The sequence below is a fragment of the Danio aesculapii genome, chromosome 13 (genome assembly GCF_903798145.1).
Source record: "Danio aesculapii chromosome 13, fDanAes4.1, whole genome shotgun sequence".
NCBI classification, from domain to species: domain Eukaryota; kingdom Metazoa; phylum Chordata; class Actinopteri; order Cypriniformes; family Danionidae; genus Danio; species Danio aesculapii.
The window spans coordinates 14742614-14761930 of record NC_079447.1 but is presented as its reverse complement, the minus strand read 5'-3'; the positions used below and the strand labels follow the sequence as shown (position 1 = coordinate 14761930).

The 19317-nt window shown below is 36.1% G+C and overlaps 1 protein-coding gene across 1 annotated transcript in view; it reads left to right on the top strand.

Annotated features, from left to right (window-relative positions):
- adgrb3 (adhesion G protein-coupled receptor B3) overlaps positions 1-18216 on the top strand; it is a 368994-nt gene extending 350778 nt beyond the window's left edge. The window contains exons 28-31 of the mRNA XM_056470574.1: positions 7022-7692; positions 9852-9887; positions 10478-10582; positions 16847-18216. Coding sequence (XP_056326549.1) covers positions 7022-7692; positions 9852-9887; positions 10478-10582; positions 16847-17035 — 1001 coding nt within the window. The 3' untranslated portion in view covers positions 17036-18216. The remainder of the gene's footprint in view (positions 1-7021; positions 7693-9851; positions 9888-10477; positions 10583-16846) is intronic.
- The last annotated feature ends 1101 nt before the right edge of the window (positions 18217-19317 follow it).

Genomic DNA, 19317 nt, shown 5'->3' with positions numbered 1-19317 from the left:
TCTCCCTGCGTTCGCGTGTGTTTCCTCTGGGTGCTCCGGTTTCCCCCACAGTCCAAAGACATGCGGTACAGGTGAATTCGGAAGGCTAAATTGTCCGTAGTGAATGAGTGTGTGTGTAACTCTATTCAATGTGTCAATAATCTATGAACTTAATTAAAATATGCTGTATGCATGATTAAGCACACAAATGTACTGCTTTTTTTCTTTAAGGTACTTATTAGTTTGTATATCTGCCTATATATTGATATTGTACATTTCAAAATTTGTCATAATTATTTAATCCCACATGTTATTCTCTTTTATCTTTAGTTCTTTCTTTATCTCGCTGCAGTATGAAATAAACCTGAATCTGCCAGTATGGTTTAATTGTCTCCCAAAAGTAAATGGTTGGTTGAAGAATAGTGATTTTCAGTGCCTGGAAAATGGTTCAAAACTGGATTTTTTTATTTCAAGGTCTAGACAAGCTCTTTTGTTCTACTGAAAAGTGGTTTAAAAATGTCAACCAGCTGACATCCGGCTAACAAAGTTCAAAACAGCACAAAGTCTTCATTAGAGCCATTTTTCAGTGTGTATCTAGTAGCTTTATGCCCTTAGACAATGTGATTTGTCAGTCTGCCTGAAGGCGGAAATGCTGCATGACGCAACACAAGCGCAGTCAATTAGCCAGTTTTGTGTGGGATTTTACACCAATGAGATTTCATTGTGGGCGGAGCTTTGCCTGTGTGATGCCATATAAATATAAACCAAGCAACTAATCAAATTGCATGTCATATTTTTCAGCCAGAGCTCATTTAGACACAGATATGCGCTGCTAAATTACTTTAACTGCATAACGAGATGTCATGACAGTTGTTTGAATGTTTTTTTTTCTTTTTTTTTTTTTTGAGGCATGTTGTTGCTATTTAAACTATTTAAAAAAAATGTTGATTAACAAGGGCGCAGTAAATTGGATAGTTAGCCCTAAAATGCAAGTAATACAATTTGTTAACCCTTTTGTTTTTGTTTTGTAAATGAGTGTAATATAAGAGCGGACCGACTCTAGTGTTCTTCATTAAAACTGGATTAAGATCAGCTCAGAGGGTGATATTGTGTGACATTGTGTGTCCTTCATTAGGACAGCATAATAAAACTGTAATCCAAGGTTTCATTATCTACCAAAAGCAAAACAGGGTGAATCTGTGAATAAAAAAAAAAAGTCAGTAGTTATTTACTATTAATATTTTTACAAATTTAGGAATTCTTAGGGTTTTTTAATAGTCCTATTAGTGATGCACCGATATGGATTTTTTGGCCGATATTCATAACCAATAACGAGGCCGATAACCAATATATATATAGGCCGATAAATATAAATACTTCAAAATTTTATGTTTTTATATAGTGAACAACTGATTTTATTTTTAAAACTTCATAAACGTTTTAACTGATCTTATGAACTGAAAAGCAAAAAAAGCAGTAATTTCAAAGTTGCAAGGGGATTCTATAGAGCTATATTTTTAGCCGGCAGCTAGCTCTCTGCAGCTCCCACATGGTCCTCCACTAAAGCCAAGCAGGCTGCACCTGGTCAGTACCTGGATGGGGGACCACATGGGAAAGCTAGGTTGCTGCCGGAAGTGGTGTTAGTGAGGCCAGCAGGGGGCGCTCAACCTGCAGTCTCTGTGGGTCCTAAAGCCCCAGCATAGTGAAGGGGACTCTATACTGCTCAACGTTGTCTTTTGGATGAGACGTTAAAAGCGAGGTTGTGACTCTCTGTGGTCGTTAAAAATCCCAGGATGTCCTTCGTAAAAGAGTTGGGGTTTACCAGTAACATATGTTGAATAACAAAATGGGATTTAATTAACAAGCAAGCAAAAAAAAAATCTATTTTAAATTAAATGAAAATGAAAGAACTAAGTCCTCAAGCTCAAATGTTCTTGAATAAAACGTATTGCAGTAATGTACTTGTGTACAAATATGTAATGTCCGAAAATGCATTTTGAGAGGTGTTTTTGACAGTTCATAGACAGCGATTTAAAGCAAAATACACAATGACACTTTATCAAACATATCTACAATAAGAAATATGGTTACTTAAGTTATTAACGCACAGCAATACCACACTGCAAAAGGACAGACTTTGAAGGCATAAACAATGTGAGGAAAGCTCCATTTTAGTGCACAAGACAAGTCTGAACAAGTTCCCCACACACATGCGCAAGGCAGTCAGATCTATCGGCTTAAAGATATCGGCCTAATTTAGATATCGGATCGATAACGATAACATTAAAAATAGCATTTATTAGCCGGTAACGGTATGGCCGCCGATATATTGTGTATCCCTAATTCCTATTATTGATCATTGGAATGTCATTTATATTTTAAATACAAAGTTCATAATTCATTCAATACAGATAGTTATTATCTATGTTTTTATTACACAAATGAGAATTGGGAAGCAAATATTCCCAATTCTCATGCAAATGTCAACTTTTTTAATTAAACGATTGTTTATATTATATTATATTATGTTGTGTTATATTATATTATATTATGGCTATGATAGGACAAGGACATGTTTGTTCCTGACAGATTTCATAAGATTCACCCTGAGAGTCCTTGTCCTCTGCCTGAAGCTCTTTCAGTGTTGTTCTATCAGTATTCTGCTGCGCTCTTCGGGCGCCATGTTGTGTGATGCATTAGTGTGGACTTCCATCAGAGCTGGAGGATTTTTAACCAGGCGCTGTTGTCCTCTGGTCTCCTTGTTGTTCTTTTATGAACAGTGGCAGTAATTCCCTTATGGATTTGTGGAGATAGAGCTCCGCTGCAGAGGACAGACTGTTCTCACAGTGCTGACGCGTCTTCTGACATTGCATCTGTAGAGACGTGTGTGACTCTTTCAGGTGAACAGGAGCGTTTCAGTTCAAATATGGACACATTTCTTTAGCAGCAGGTGACGGGAGGAGCTGTGTGGTTTGAATAGGGATTGTCCTTGATGAAAAAATTGAGCGGAGATGATTGAACTGACACCTGCTGTTCAACTGGTGAAGCTGTTCAGACAACATCTCTGTAGTTAACTGGTCTATGTAATTAAACATTTCATCTTAACATTTTCAATTATTAAAAAATATATATTGAATGCTCAGCATATATGAGTACACCTCATTATGAAAATGAATTTTTTATCTATTTCTCAGTGAATATGGGTAATATATACAGATTTATTAAACCGATATATTTATTAAAAATATATATTTTAGTCACAGAACATCTTTAGAAACGGAAAGATAATACATTTAAATTCATGCAAAATATTGCAAAAAATATTTCAACAAAATTTTTTATATTTTTTGTTTCTCTTGAATTTTGCTATTTTTGGAAATAGCACTGAAATGTTCACGGTATGTCTGATTATATTTTTTCTTCCTGAGAAAGTCATTTGTTTTATTTTGACTAGGTTAACCATTTTAAGGTCAAAATTATTAGCCCTTTTATGCTAGATATTTTTTTTTCGATAGTCTAAAGAACAAACCATTGTTATACAATAACTTGCCTAATTACTGTAACCTGTCTAGTTAACCGAATTAACCTAGTCAAGCCTTTAAATGCCACTTTAAGCTGTATCCTCCTAGGGCTTAGTGGCCACATTTCAGCTCTTATGTCTTACATCTTATGTTTTATATTTGTTACAGACATAAAGTGTCATCCTGCAACTGTTTTGCAGCATATGAAATGTCCCAAACACTACTTTGACTATCCAAAATGGGCAAAAAAAAATTGTTTTTACTGATAGTCAAAACATATTCAAAAAGTATGTGTGTATGTGTTATTAATGAATTTAAAAACAGTCAGGAAAAAACTGCTGTGTTCAAGGCAGAAATAAAGAGTTTTTCATTCTATTACACAAAGGTGACTTTATTGTGTTTTATGGACATTTGGACCACGAGTCCACATATACGCATGTCATTTTTCTCTAAAATTACATCATATCAAAAGATGATACTTAGGTTTTATTCTAATTAGGTTCCAATAAGCCCAAATAGCAAAGAGAAATAAAAAATGTATGTAAAAAAACAGCTTGGGTATAGAATAGTTTTAAAAAATATTTAGTAAAATATTATTTACTGTCATCATAGCAAAGATAAAATAAATCAGTCATTAGAAATGAGTTATAGAAATTGGGGAAAAAAATAAACGTGGGCTAATAATTCATTGGGGCAAAAATTCTGACTTCAAATGTATATGCACAAATATAATATTGTAAAGAATCCTATAGAAAATATTAATTTAAATGGGAGATTTGTGGGGGGTGTACTTATATATGCTGAGCACTGTATATACGAGTTGTGACTTAATCAGGGTCCATGAGAAAGGGTTTAAATCATGGTCCCTTCTGGGTTGAAATATCACCTGAATACTGACTGAAAGAAGCTCTTTCTAAAGGCTATTCTTGTTACATTGTTACAATAAAATATCAAGTGTTACATTATTTTCCTAATATCTGAAAAAAAAAACTTGAATCTAAAGTGCATTTAGGACTGCACGATATTGGAAAAATCTGACATTCCGTTATTTTGTTTTTCTGCAATTTATATTGCGATAGGAATACAATTTGACCACATCTATTTAGAGAGAAATCATTCATTTAGATTAATTGGGGTGATTTTGTAAGGATGTGGATCATCTATATTGTTTTGGTCATTCTAAAATCCCTCTGCCAAAGTCTGTCATCAAAGTGCTTTGGTATTATTACCATCCAGAACTGCTTTTTAAGCAATAGTACAGTTTTGCTAATAAATCTATTTCATATCATTGGATGGAAACATAACCAATGAAGCTCAAGATCAGTTGCTCATAATATGTCCCTCCATTCCATTGTCAGTCATCTCTTCTTACTCTCCTAACATGATTATGAAATCTGACTCTGACAACAACTGCAGAAAGCTTACCATCGGTGATGCCGTAACTTGTTGCTTATTTTCGTCTGCAACCCTCATCAACACAGATATGCAAGCCTACAAGTAAATGCATGTTATTGTTGCCGCTGGCTGTGATTATCATATAAATTAGTATTAACAGTTCAGCTGAGCGCCCAGTCTATTATAAAATGTTCTGATTGGTTAAGTTGCTTGGTTAAATATGGTTATCAACTTTTCAATTAGTTCTTCAACAACCTTTAAAGCACAGTGCACGTTCTTGCACCACACACTTTCACTTAGGGCTGCAGGATATTGGGAAAAAAACATTGACAAGACATTGCAATATTTAGTTATTCTGCGATATATATTGCAATATTAATGTCATTTCAGAAGATGATTTCAATAGCTATTTGGATAGAACTTATGACTTTACATTGTGATAATTTTGTGAGTGTGAGAGAGTGTGTTTATTATAAAATATAAACAAATTACAACTTTTACGTTTAGTCATTTAGCACAGTGGTTCCCAACAGGGGTCCCAGCCCACAAGGGGCCCTCAGCAAGCTCTGTGGGGGGTCGTGTCATATTAAAAAAAAAAAAATTAGCTGTGGTCAATTAGGAGAATGATCATGTTGCCTTAGCTCATTTTATCCCCTGGCTGACCAAAAAAAAAAACTAATTTACAAATTTGTAATTCGTCCTCCACAAAAAAAAGACTCAAATGTCTTACTGATTCACTTTCAGCAGCTAATACTAATAACCCAAGCATACTGGACCCAGGTGAGGAAGCTACAAACATTTCGGGTTGCGGTGCTAGCAATACTGAAAACACCAAATGCAGGAAATAACAAGATAGTGATACTGAACTATAGTTTTATACCATTTTATCCCTGACCCAGCCAGAGTACATTATCTGCGCCAAAGTTCTTGTTAACGAAAGCATGAGGCCATTCAAATTAATAAGACATTTCCAGACTATTTTTGAGCACAAGGCAAAAAAAATTGACACACACAAAATAAGATGAAGGACGTCACAGCTACTGACTTTTGAAAAATTGTCAACTAATACAGGACCAATTTAAAGGCCAAAGGCTTACGATTTTCAGTTACAAACAGCCTACTGATATTTTGCTTTAATATTTTACATTAAGCAATATTTTAGTATTGTTTGTGCATAAACATATGTAGTTATACTATTAAACATACCATTCAACAAGAAGAGGCAATACACACAAGAAGTGCTAATTATACAAAGGAAATGCTACAGTAGTCTCCTCATCCACCACCAGTGTGCAGCATCCACATGGATGACGGCAGTCATATTGCACCAGAATGCTGAAGCCAATTATGATATGGGGATGGTTAGGAGGCCATGATGGACAGAGGCCAGTGGGAAAGTTTGGCCTGGCTGCCGGGATTAAACCCCTATTTTTTTTCAAAGGACATCTTTTAACAACTTTTAACTTTGGCTTAACGTCTCATCAGAAAGATGGTGCTCAATGAGCAGTATAGAGTCCCAATCAATATACTGGGGCATTAAGACCCACACTGACCACAGGTTAAGCACCTCCTGCTGGCCTCACTAACACCACTTCCAGCAGCAACCTAGCTTTCCCATGTGGTCTCCCATCCAGGTACTGACCGGGCACAGCCCTGCTTAGCTTCAGTGGGCGATCATGTGAGAGTTGCAGAGAGCTAGCTGCCGGTAAAGCAGCTTAATAAGGATAAATGAATACAATAAAACAAAGATACAAAAGGAAATAGACATTGCTTTATGGTTTTATATGATATTCTAACGATTTTGAGGTAAATTGTAAAATAACGATGTAATGTAATCAAAAAATGTAGTCAAATGGAAAATAACACTCTATAGTCGACATTCTAATAATAAATACAATGAATCTTTGTGAAAGCTACAAATTTCTTGTGCCCAAATGGTTTAAATGACCTTTTAGGGTTAAGCTTTTGCTTGTGTTCTGAACTGTTTCCTGGTTAATTATAATGCTACCTCAACATTGCAGATCCTGCGATGTGACTATTGCATATTTACACATTGCAATATCGACGCTGAAATGATATTTTGTGCAGCCCTGCTTTCACTCATGCTTTTTCCTTCCTACCTGCAGCTCTCCACAAAGACATGGGCTCCTGCCGAGCGGCCACTATCACCGGTACCCTCTCCCGCATCTCTCTCAATGATGAGGAGGAAGAGAAAGGTCCCGAGGGGCTCAATTACTCCACGTTGCCAGGCAACATCATGTCTAAAGTGATCATCCAGCAGCCCTCTGGACTCCACATGTCCATGGGCATGGGCGATCTGGGAGAGCAGTGTTTGGACAGCACGGCAGATATGAGGCGGACGGTATACCTGTGTACCGATGATACCACCAGGCAGAGCGAGCAGGAGTTAAGCGCCCATGACCTGAGCGGCCACCCTCAACCAGGGCAGATGGAGACGGACTATATCGTCTTGCCTCGCAGCTCCGGGGCAGTGGTTTCGGGGGCCGGATCTAGCAGCGTTCCCACACTGCTGAAGGAGGAGAGCAAAATGAGCATGATGGACTCTCTATCGCATGACAGGCTGATGCATTACAAAATGGGCGCAGAGTTTAACCTTGGCCCCTCGGGGATGGAGCACATGGGAATGGAGCACCAGTACCCTGTCCAGGCCGAACACATGCAGAATCTGCCCTTCGAGCCACGCACGGCTGTGAAGAACTTCCTTGCCGAAATGGAAGAGAGCGGAGGACTGTCACGGAGCGAAACTGGTTCAACTATATCTATGAGCTCTTTAGAGGTGCGACTTACAATCAGGCCTTGGGTGTAGAAGGTCAGGCAGAAATATACTCTGCACAAGTACATGAATGCTTACTAGCTTGAGTTCTGCACAAGCTTCATTTTAAACAGTATTAAATGGATAATTCAGCCAAATATGAACATGTATTCACTATTTACTCATCCTCGAGTGGTTTCAAACTTTTGTTTTTTTCTTCTTCAATAAAACAAAAGAAGATATTTAGAAAAATGGTTCCAGATTTCTTTAAAATATCTCCCTTTGAGTTCTGCAGAAGAAAGAAAGTCACGAAGGTTTGAAACAAGTGAAGAGTGAGTAAATGATGACAGAATTTTCATTTTTGGATGAACTTTCCCTTTAATAGCTTTCACTTTGGAGGAAGCTTTTTATAGTTTCATAGTTTTTGAAATAATTGGTGGAAGTGTACTTTTAGAAATGTCTTTGGAGGGAATAAATTAGCTTCTACTTAGGAGTACCCTGTATTGGAACTACTAGTGACATAAGAGTTTGTTGGTTAGCCAAACACATGCCATTCGAAATATAGCCTATAAAAATAGGTTAAAATAACCTAAAAAAAATAACCTAAAAAAGGTTAAAAAATATATAATTTTCTACATAAATATAAAAACCTCTGCCTCCATGCCTTCATCTCAGGGGGATTTTTCAGTTTAGGCAGTTTGCATTTGTATAATGTTATTATTTTTAGCAGTATTATTTATTATATGCATATTCATATTTGTTTTAATAAAAACTAGTTTAGATTTGTCCACCTGTCGGGTTATGGAGACATATGCATCACCATATGGGGCATAAGAATAGGACATGTGTTTGGATATACCTCTGTTTTTTGACCACACTTAGTTATTATTGTTCATTTATTCATTTGCCGGAAATTAGAACTGAATTTAGAAATAGTTTTGAAACTAATCTTTGCGCTTAAACAAAATTAATTATGTAGGCTAATGGATTCCTTCAGTGGAGGAGTAAAGCGAAGCGTAAAAGTAAACTACAAAGAAAGTAAAGAGGGCGAATGGAGGAGATTCGTTCTGTATCCTTGCGCTGCAGATGCTCTGTTTAACTGTTTTCTTGCTTTTTCCGCTTACAAAGTAAGCAAATGCGCCATGTCGCAACTCAACTGACTCTTATAGGGAATGTGAAATGAAACTCTGAATGGTTTAATGCATATTATGCTCAAAACACACCCATAACTCATTAAGAGAATAGGCACAAAGCGCATTTTTCCATCCTTAAAATAGCAAAAGTTGATTCGGACACGCCCTTAATGCTTTTGCGCCCTGCACTTTAGACTTTGCGCCTAGATCGTTAAAATAGAGCCCAAAGTGTTTTAAAAGTTTACAAGACTAAAACACAAATCATCTCCATTATCATAAAAACACACAACAAAAAGTTGTTGATGCTGTTGAATGTTGTGCTTGGCATCACTGTTGGCCAGCTTATGTCACTGAAGAAATGACCCCAGGAAAAGCTGATGAGAAAACCCATACTGAGTACCAGAATGTAATTCAAAATGCAGTGTTTTTTTTAATTTACTGTGGCCACAAATGAATTACATTAGTCAGTTTGAAGAGAAGTTCTTTTCACTCCAGTAATGTTTTGGGGTGAAGCACCTTTTAAAATCTGTGGTGCTTCAAAGCAGCTTTAAAAAAAAAAAAAAAAAAAAAATAGGACTATTTACTTGCCCTCATGCTGTTCCAAAGCTGTATATGTCTGGCTGTCTTCTGCAGAATATTTGCAGAAAATGTGTTTCTCTTCATCTTATTTTTGTTTAGCATGCACAATGGGACTGCATTGGTCAGGTATTTGTGCCCGCGTTTGCGTACTTGTGTAGACTATGTTTTTGGCTTCGAAGGTCACCGCAGAAGCATTGTAAGACTTTTTCAACCTTTCATCATTACTGAAATATTGAAAAACACTGGTATTGATCCACTGCCTGGAGGGGAAAATGCATTTGAACCAGATTCACATTTCAAACAATTTCCTGGCCAAAGCTTTAAGGCATACAAGTCTGATGCACAAGAAACACACTTGCTCATATAGTGTATGCCTTAGAGATGTGACCAGATTTCAGCAATATTACTTCTCTAGGATTCGTAATATCCAACTACATTATTTTTTTCTCTCTTTCTCTTTTGCTCCTACAGAGAAGAAAGTCGAGGTATCAGGATTTAGACTTTGAGGTGAGTGAAACCTTTGCTTGGCGAAGTGCATGCGTCAGGCCTTTGTTGCACCAAGCGAAGGGCCATTTGTTGCGTTTGTGTTTCACCCCTTTAATTTACAACTACTTTGTGTAGCACTTAAGCTTATTGGAGTAGCATGTCCTGACACAACTGCGATTTATGAAGCGTTGTGTGGTTTAGCGTAAAAGCAATGCCGTCAGCCACCACATATTCCCATTTTATCCTTTTACATCCCCTGCCTTCAAGCTGAAAATCAAAAAGTGTAGCCTGTATATTTTCACATTTTTAAGGTCATTCGCAGTATCCCCTAGAGCGTTTCAGCCCTTTACCCCCCCCAAAATAAAATGAAATTGAATGTCAAGTGCTACCACTGACCCTTCATATATGCCAGTGCCGTTTGTCATAACCTTGTCTTAGCATTCAGCCAAATTTGCAGGGTGAGCACGGCGTTTTTCGTTTTTTATACGGTGATAAATTCTTTTGAAAGTAGCCAGGTTTTGTCCTGTTGCAAAGTTCTGGTTCTCAGCTTGACTGAACTCCAAATCCCACCCCCTACCCCTTCCCCTCCCCTCCCACCCTTGCCATTGCAGAAAGTCATGCACACCAGGAAAAGGCATATGGAGCTGTTCCAGGAACTCAATCAGAAATTTCAAACCCTGGACCGATTTCGAGACATACCAAATATGGGCATCATGGTGAGTAACAGGAAACAGGGCTCAGTGTGTCTCATTACCGAGTACCGGGGTGTGCCACGTTGTCTATGTTTAGCAGTGTCTTCTAGTGGCGCCCAACACTTGTACACAGGAAGCCAGCGAGTGAGTGAAGGGCTTAATAGTTATCCACACTGTGTATTCATGTGGAAATACATCACGCCTGCCTGCCCCAGGAGGGTGGAAGAGGAGGTGTTAAGGGATAAGAGAGAGGAAGATGAGAAGAGAGACAGAGCTGTCATTGTGATTCATGTTCATGCACTCATTCAAACATAAGGCCATGAGCTGCTAACATACTTATTATTTTCATTTTTTTATTGGCTAACCACTGCTTGCCAAATGCATGGGACAAAAACACTTGATTTGCTTCAGATTTTGGAGAGGTTCTCTGTGCTTTCCGCAGTGCGCTGCATCAATTATCTGTAATTGTAAGGCTGGTGGGATTGTTTAATTTATACGGGCCAATTGCAGCTCAACGCGCATTCCACCATCCAGACCCATATCAGAGGAGCACTCAGTGTCATTTTGCACAGTGAGGTCTATTCTGATAATCAATAAATACATGTTTTTAAATATATTTTAGTGACCTAAAATCTATTTTTAACTTGCTATTAAGTAGTGGTGTAACAAATCTCATGGTTCAGATCACACTACGGTTTTTGAGTCACGGATTGGACCACTTTTTGGATCAGCAAAAAATGGAGGAGACAATGTAATTTGCTTTCCATTTATATAAAACTATTACTGCAAAAACCATTAGTTTTAGCAAACAAAACGTAGAACCTGTAATTTAAATAAAAATAAAAATCAAGATAGAACCAGCTGAAAAAAAGGAAAATATTCAATACAAAAAAATGATCTTTGCTATTGTTGCTGGTAATGCTAAATATAGAAAGCTATATATAAAATAATATTTATTTTCAATTAATTATTCAACAATTCACACATAAAACTTTGTTTAATTATAGGTGGATCATTTTTGAAAACCTATTCAGTAATATAGTTTTAACGGTTGTTTGTCGCCACCCATTGGTTACACAATATAATTGCTACAACATTCACCAGCGTCAAGTTCCATTAAACGGTGATTATAATCTTTACCATAAACATCAGTGTTTATATCTGAACTATAAACTCTTCTTCCAGTATTTCTGTGTTATTTAATTGTTTGTAACTAACTGAAAAAGGGTAAAAACCGAATCTCTCTCGATCAAATGCAGATTTGAATGCAGCGCTTAGGAGTAATAAACATATGCAAATCTCCATCATTTATCATTCATGTTGCGCAGGTTTGAATTGAGATCACGATCTTTTAATGTTTAATTGTGCAGCTTTACACTGAATGCATTAATGCAGGCTAAACAAACAGTGACAGGAAACACTAATCTAAGAAAGCATTAAGGTAGATCCCACCCCAACTTTTTCCATCATTATTATATTTTACAGGGAAGCCAAAATGCTTTCATACAAGTGATTTGAATGACGCTGAAGGCGATCTCTCTGCAATTTTTATAAATGTTGGATTAACCTACAAGTTCAAAATAGTTATTAATCTGCGAGGCGTGTGTGTTCTGAACCGTGGGTTGTGATTCGTATGGGTCACGGATCAACTGTGATCTGTTACACCCCTACTATTAAGCATTCATTTTCAGTGAATAGATCACAGTCTAAATGCTTTTTAACTCCTTAAAGGAGCTGTATGTAGAAATTAAAATTAAATAATTAGCATATTGCTCAAAATTAACCAGAGTTTCAATAATTTTCATGTTTAAAGCTTTTTGTAGTTACACTAAGAACCACAGAAAATTAAAAGCTGCTGTTTTCTAGAACAATATGACTAAAACTAAAATCCCATTTTGGTATAATATTAAAGGAACTGCTGTACCATAGCTGTAGCAGGCGCAATAATAGTATTCAGTGCCTGAAAATGGGCTAACTTCTATAACTCTAACCACTGGTTACAATGTAACTATACAAGAGTCAAGCTTTAAATTACAACATAATTGAGACTCATTGGTCAGTTTTGCGTAATAAGTTAAGGTAAGCTAAGCTAAAAGACACCCCTCCAGACCCAAAGATCTGCTGAATACATTGTAAAAGTTTAAACAGATGAGGTACAGTACGGTAATTAACATTACACTGTTATGATAGTTACAGAAAAACTTTATAATGGCACATTGACATCACAGTACATAAAAAGCTCTTTCTGCTCTTGTGTCATAGAATAGAAGAGAGACTCTCAGGAATACTTTCGCATACATTTGATTTTCATTTCATTAAAATCTGACTACAGGCTTTATTAGACAACATTAGAAGTTGACTGGAATAAAACATGATATTAATAAATGGAAATCTATAAATACTTTATGTAAAAGCCAATGCATTGAAGATATAGTAAAACATTCTGTTTATATTCAATGCAGGTTTAAATGTAAATACTGTATGTTCTTGAAAGCTGGTCACTAGATTTAATGAACAATATCCTACGATTTATTCCACTCTTAGGTCATTTGAGTAATATTCTAAGCTAAGCTAAAAGTGCTTTTCGCCAGACCGAGTGATCAGCTGAATACGTTACCAAAATTTTAACAGATGAGGTAAAGTATGATAATTAACATCACACTGTTGTGATAGTTATATATAAGCTGTATAATATAACCAGTATAATGGCACATTGACATCACAGTACATAACAAGCTCGTTCTGCATTATTTTGAGCATCTTATAAACATTCGTCTCGTCTCATAGAACAGAAGAGATACTCTGAGGAATACGTAGTGAATTTCGCATACATTTGGTTTTCATGTCATTAAAATCTGACTACAGGCTTTATTAGACAACATTAGAAGTCAACTGAAATAAAACATGATATTAATAAATGGAAATTGTGCAGTGAAACCATACTCTGTGCATATTCACTGCAGGTGTAAATGTTAATATGTTCTTGCAAGCTGGTCAGCAGCTTTAATGAACAATATCCCATGATTTATCCCACTTTCGACTGTTAATCCAATGTAGACTTTAAAAGGCACTTTAAAAGTCCCATTCTCCCTATTTATTCACTTGTAATCCCCATTAGCATTTTTACTGTGGGAATTTTAGCCCAAGTAGGAAATAGACCAAATGTCTTTTAGAGCGGGCAGTATGACGGAAGGATTTTGAATTATCTATCAATGAAATTATGGATTTTTTTGGTTTAATGCAATCATGAATTTACTAAATAAGTGGCATTTCCATATTGTGCTGCTCAGTGCAGTCTTCCAGATACAATCTTGATATTAAATGCACAGGTAATGCTTTAAATGAAGCCTCTAAACTCATGAACTAACAATGAAATACATTTGTTAATCTCCGCCAATGTTGATTTCTACATACATTTCCAGTCGCATAAATTAGCATTAATGTATTATAAAAGAACATGAATTACCTTTGAACAAAAAGCATATTCATAAATGAACCTAGATGAATAAATGCTGCTAATAATAGTTGGAATTCAAAAACGTTAATGCATTAGCTAATGTTCGCATATTGTACTGTGTTAGCAATGCACATTTATGTCAGGTGAATATCCATGTAGTCGATGCTTCACTTTAGCCACGTTACTCGCTTTTCCCCATGTACAATCAGCTCTGCAGAACTGTGCCATTCACTACCTGTTGCTTAGTAACCACTGGAAGAAACGATCCTGTGTTTTTATTCATTTGAAAAATCTGAGAGGCTGAATCTGGAAACACTCCAAACGTGCTGTTAGGTCAAACTGTTTGATTGCAGAACTCTGGGTGTGTATGTGCAGCAGTTCCAAAACTATTTTTCAGGGACAAACGTATGAATCTCAATGCATTAAATAATAAAATATCAAAAATAAAAATAATACATGGTTTGACTTTAATTTTATTCTTTCATTTAATGCAATGATTTTCATAAATTTCAAGCATCCAAATATTTTTAGAGCCACTATAAAGATATGTTTACATGGCTTTCAACTAAAATGTCTTCTGGCTATTCAATTACATAACAGTGAATTGGGGCCTGAAATGCTTAATATATGCATGCATATATACAGCTAATACAGATATTTTTAGCTAAAACACAAATAAAAAAACCCATGGTTTAGATTAGGGCTGCACTATGTATCGTTTCAGCATTGATGTCACAATGTGATCATTCACAATGGACACATCGTGACTATACGCAATGTTAAGTCTAGATTATAATTGATCATTTCGCAAGAGTTTTTTGAGGCCTGTGACTGTGAGACTTTTAAAAGCATTCAGGCCTAAGATATTGTACCGTTTGGATATTTGACAAATTAATGAATTATTTTATGTGTCTTTTATGAATGTGATCAATCACAATAGACACATCGCGACTATACAAAATGTTGAGTCTGGAATTTAGTTCATCATTTTGCACGTGTTTTTAGAGGCCTGTAACCATGTGAGGGTTTTAAAAGCATTCAGGCCTGTAACTTTGACAACTCAATAGCAATTCATTTTATGTGTCTATTATGAATGTGATCATTCGCAATAGACACTTCATGACTATATACAATGTTGAGTCTGGTTTATAATTGATCATTTCATGTTTTTGAGGCCTGTGACTGTGTGGGGCTTTTAAAAGCATTCAGGCTTAAGAAACTGTACCGTTTGTAACTTTGACAAATTGATAACGATTAATTTTATTGAATTGTTTATAAAATGAAGACTATACAGCATTATTTTATCTGATTATTCAATTACTGTATACCTGAATACAGATCAACACCTCCAAAAACAATAAAACACTGTTTACTTAATTTGTATCTTTTACTTTATTGAATTTATCTATGCTCTAGATTTTTCCATTATCGTACAGCCCTAGTTTAGATCACATTTCAGCTTTTAAACCACAGATCAGATCATTTTGGGATCACCAAAAATAACACAAACAAATAATTAAAAAAATAATAAATAATTTAATGCCAATAGTTTCCATTTTATTATTAGAACACTTTGTATTATTATAAATTATGTTTGGATTCCATACTTTGCAATAAAAAAAAAAAAACAACAACTGCTGAATAAATAAAATCTGAATCTTAAAATAGCTCTGTTTTTAAAAACAATCATTAAAGCAGTCAAACAAATACAAGTTAACAATAAAGTAAAAAAATAAATCATTTAACATGAATTTTAAAAATCAAGCAGTCCAATCAGTGATTGATTCCCTTGTTTGATGAACAATATAAATCCCATACGATATTACACATCTGATTCTTCCAACTGCTAATGTTCAATCGTATCATTCCTTATCTGATTTCACCTAGTAGGACATGTTCTTGGATTAACGTCTATGTTGGTCCTGGAACAACATTCCAATCAGCCAATCAGAATGAAGGGATATGTTTACTGTTTATGTTAAGTTTAGGGTTACAGTTAGGTTTGTGCACTGCACTTCTACACGATCGTTATCCAACTATTATTCCCCTCTGATTTTGGGAATAACGTATAGTTATGGTTGGGTTTAGGGGTTGGGAATAGGTATGGATTTCATCATTTCCAGGTTCCAGGATCAGCATCGATGTTAAGCCAGGATCACATCATACTTTTGGGATAGTTCACCCAAAAAGAATTAAATAAAACACACTATTTAAGTGGTTTCACACGTTTCTGGTGTTCTTTCTTCTGTTGAGCACATGAGATGATATTTCGAAGAAACCTGGAATCTATTGACTTCTATAGTATTTGATTTTCCGACTATGGATGTCAATGGTTACAGGTTTCCGGTTTTCGTTAGAATATTTTCTTTTGTGTTGGAAAGAACAAAGAAACTCAAATCTCTTTATGACAACACTAAAGAGAAATGAACTCGGGATCATGTACTGTTCAAGATAGTAATGCATCATACATTTGTTATAAATACTTTACACATATCGCACTTATATATTTGAGGCTATTTTCCTAAAAACCAAGAGCATGTGTGATCTGATCAGATTACGGATCAGCTGCAATCCATTTAACCCCTAGTGTGAAAAAAACGTTTTGACAGCACGTAAAACACAAAGAAAAAACTTTTCTGTTCTGTTTTCAAGTGCATTGTTGTTGCGTAAACATTCCCCGAAAGAACATGAATCAAAGCTTGATGATTCATGTCAACGTGCAACTTCCTACCATATGTGTGAGAGCATCAGAAAACACATTTTTACAATGAGAAGCCATATTGGATGAGTGTGATATTTCTAACACGGCGGCTTCTCGTCCTTTTCTGTAGGACAAGGCAATGCCAAACAAGAACCCCTGGGAGAGCTTCAATCCGGCAAGTGAATATCAGAACTACGCCACAATGAATGTACTAGAATCAGACACAAAGAACTCTCTGGAGATGACTAACGCTGAGTGGGAAAAGTGTGTCAACCTCCCTTTGGACGTCCAGGAGGGAGACTTTCAGACAGAAGTCTGAGGAATAACGAAGGTGGACATATTTTGCACTGAACAAAAACGCAGAAGACTTCTCATGCAGCCTTGGAAAGACATATCTGGATCCTAGGAGTATAGCAGGGACAATATGTGCCAATAAGATTTTTTAAAAAGCGCCGGACGGATAAAAAGACGTTAGAAAAAGACAAAAAAAAACATCAGTCTTATCTTTTTTTTCTTTCTTTTTTTTGTATTCTCACTCGTGTATTTAGTGGGGGCAGACGTGTACAATATCAAACATCATGTGTTTCAAAAAGTAACCAGTTGGAAAATAATCGGTTCCAAAAGCGTTATCTTTGCAGACGAGACCTCAAAGAGAGAAGAACGACACGACGTGACGACCGGGTTGGTTTTTTTTTGTTTGTTTGGCGGGCAGACGAGCCCAGGAACACACAATGTATATACTTGCGCAGGTTTTTAAAAAGTTTATAACAAGTCCGTTTGGCCATTACTACACTTTTTACTTTATAATATGAAAAGACAAAACTATTCAAAGAGGATTTTTTTCTGTCATTTAAAAATGAATGTTTGTCAAGCTACATTCTTCATTGCTTTAAATGCAATAAAGGTAATACTCACTTTTTTATGAATAATATATTTCAAAAACTTTAATACTGCAGAATCTGCCTGGAAGCTCAGTACAGCTCTCTCATCTGCAGCCCTGTATAAAATATTTAAAAATCAGAAATGTTGTATGGTGTAAATAAAACTTTTGTCTACATATGTTTTACTTGTGCCAAGTTTATTTTAATGACAAAAGAGAAAAATGCCAACTTGATGAGAGAGTTATAGCGAAAACATGTTAACATTTGGAAAAAAGGAATGTAAATAAAAGAGGAAATATGTTCGTACTGCTTCAGAGAACTTGTGGACTTACTGCTGTGTCGTGATGCGTGTCTCTGTTCCTCCATGGACACCGGCTCATTCTCAAGGTCCTCAATTCATTTGTGCTAGAAAAATGCTCTGTAATGACTTGCCAGACCCAAAGGCAAACAACAACTGGGTATTTTTAACTGCCATTAGAGGAAATTGGGAGTCGTGTCTGCAGTACTGGCTAAAAATATAGCACAGCGGAGCTAAAAATAACAGCAAGTGTACTCACTTCAGGGTAATGGCGCCTCACATATGGCGTACCTTATGTGCAATTACGCTATCAGACGAGAACCTGACATGGCTGAACTACAAAAACATCTTGAAGTGTAAGAATCGTTTATACATGGATTGTGTAAATAGTAAAAAAATGAAAATGATTTGTTGTTCCTGTATTCAAGCTTGGAAGTGCCTTATTTAGTCATCTATCAATATATGGATATTGCTGTTATACAACAATTGACTGAATAGATAATGTTCCATTGTTACTTGTTTGGGAGTTTTAGATGTTTCTAAAGCTATTTAGATGGGTCTCTACTTTTTTTTTTTTTTTTGACATTTTGAAGGTCAGGTTTCAGACTCTTTTCTTTCTGTAGCATAGCCTGCTAATCTATGTGATTTCAATTTTTTTTAAAGCAGAAGAACCTAACCTAGAAAGGTAGAAGTGGTTTATGAGGTGGAGCCTGAATGCTCAGTTAGATTTATTTTTTTTTCTAGGGGGAGTATTTTCTATTTATTTATTTTTTGTTTCTTTATGTTCTTGGTTCCTTCGCTAACTTTCTTAAGGCCCTCTATTTTTCATTTTCAATTATCAACATGGAGTCTGTCAAAATGGCGGCGCAGTGTGTAGCGCTGTTGCCTCACAGCAAGAAGGTCACTGGTTCGAGCCTCAGCTGGGTCAGTTGGCATTTCTGTGTGGAGTTTGCATGTTCTCCCCGTGTTCGTGTGGGTTTCATCCGGGTGCTCCGGTTTCCCCCACAGTGCAAAGACATGTGGTAAAAGTGAATCGGGTAGGCTAAATTGTCTGTAGTGTATGTGTGTGAATGAGTGTGTATGGATGTTTCCCAGTGATGGGTTGCAGCTGGAAGGGCATCCGTTGCGTAAAACATATGCTGGATAAGTTGGCGGTTCATTCCACTGTGGTGATCCCAGATTAATAAAGGGACTAACCCGAAAAAAATGAATGAGTCAAAAATCAGAATGTTAGGTATTGGCTAATGTAACTACAATGAATGGCAATGAGATGAGTCTAATCTCTTGGAATGTCAAAAGAATGAATAACAGGATCAAGGCTGGCAAGGATTTATTACATTTAAAGCATCTAAAGACTGATATTATGGTTCTACAATTTATTCAAGCTTGGGCCATCCTGCATGAATTCTTTCTGTAGTAGAA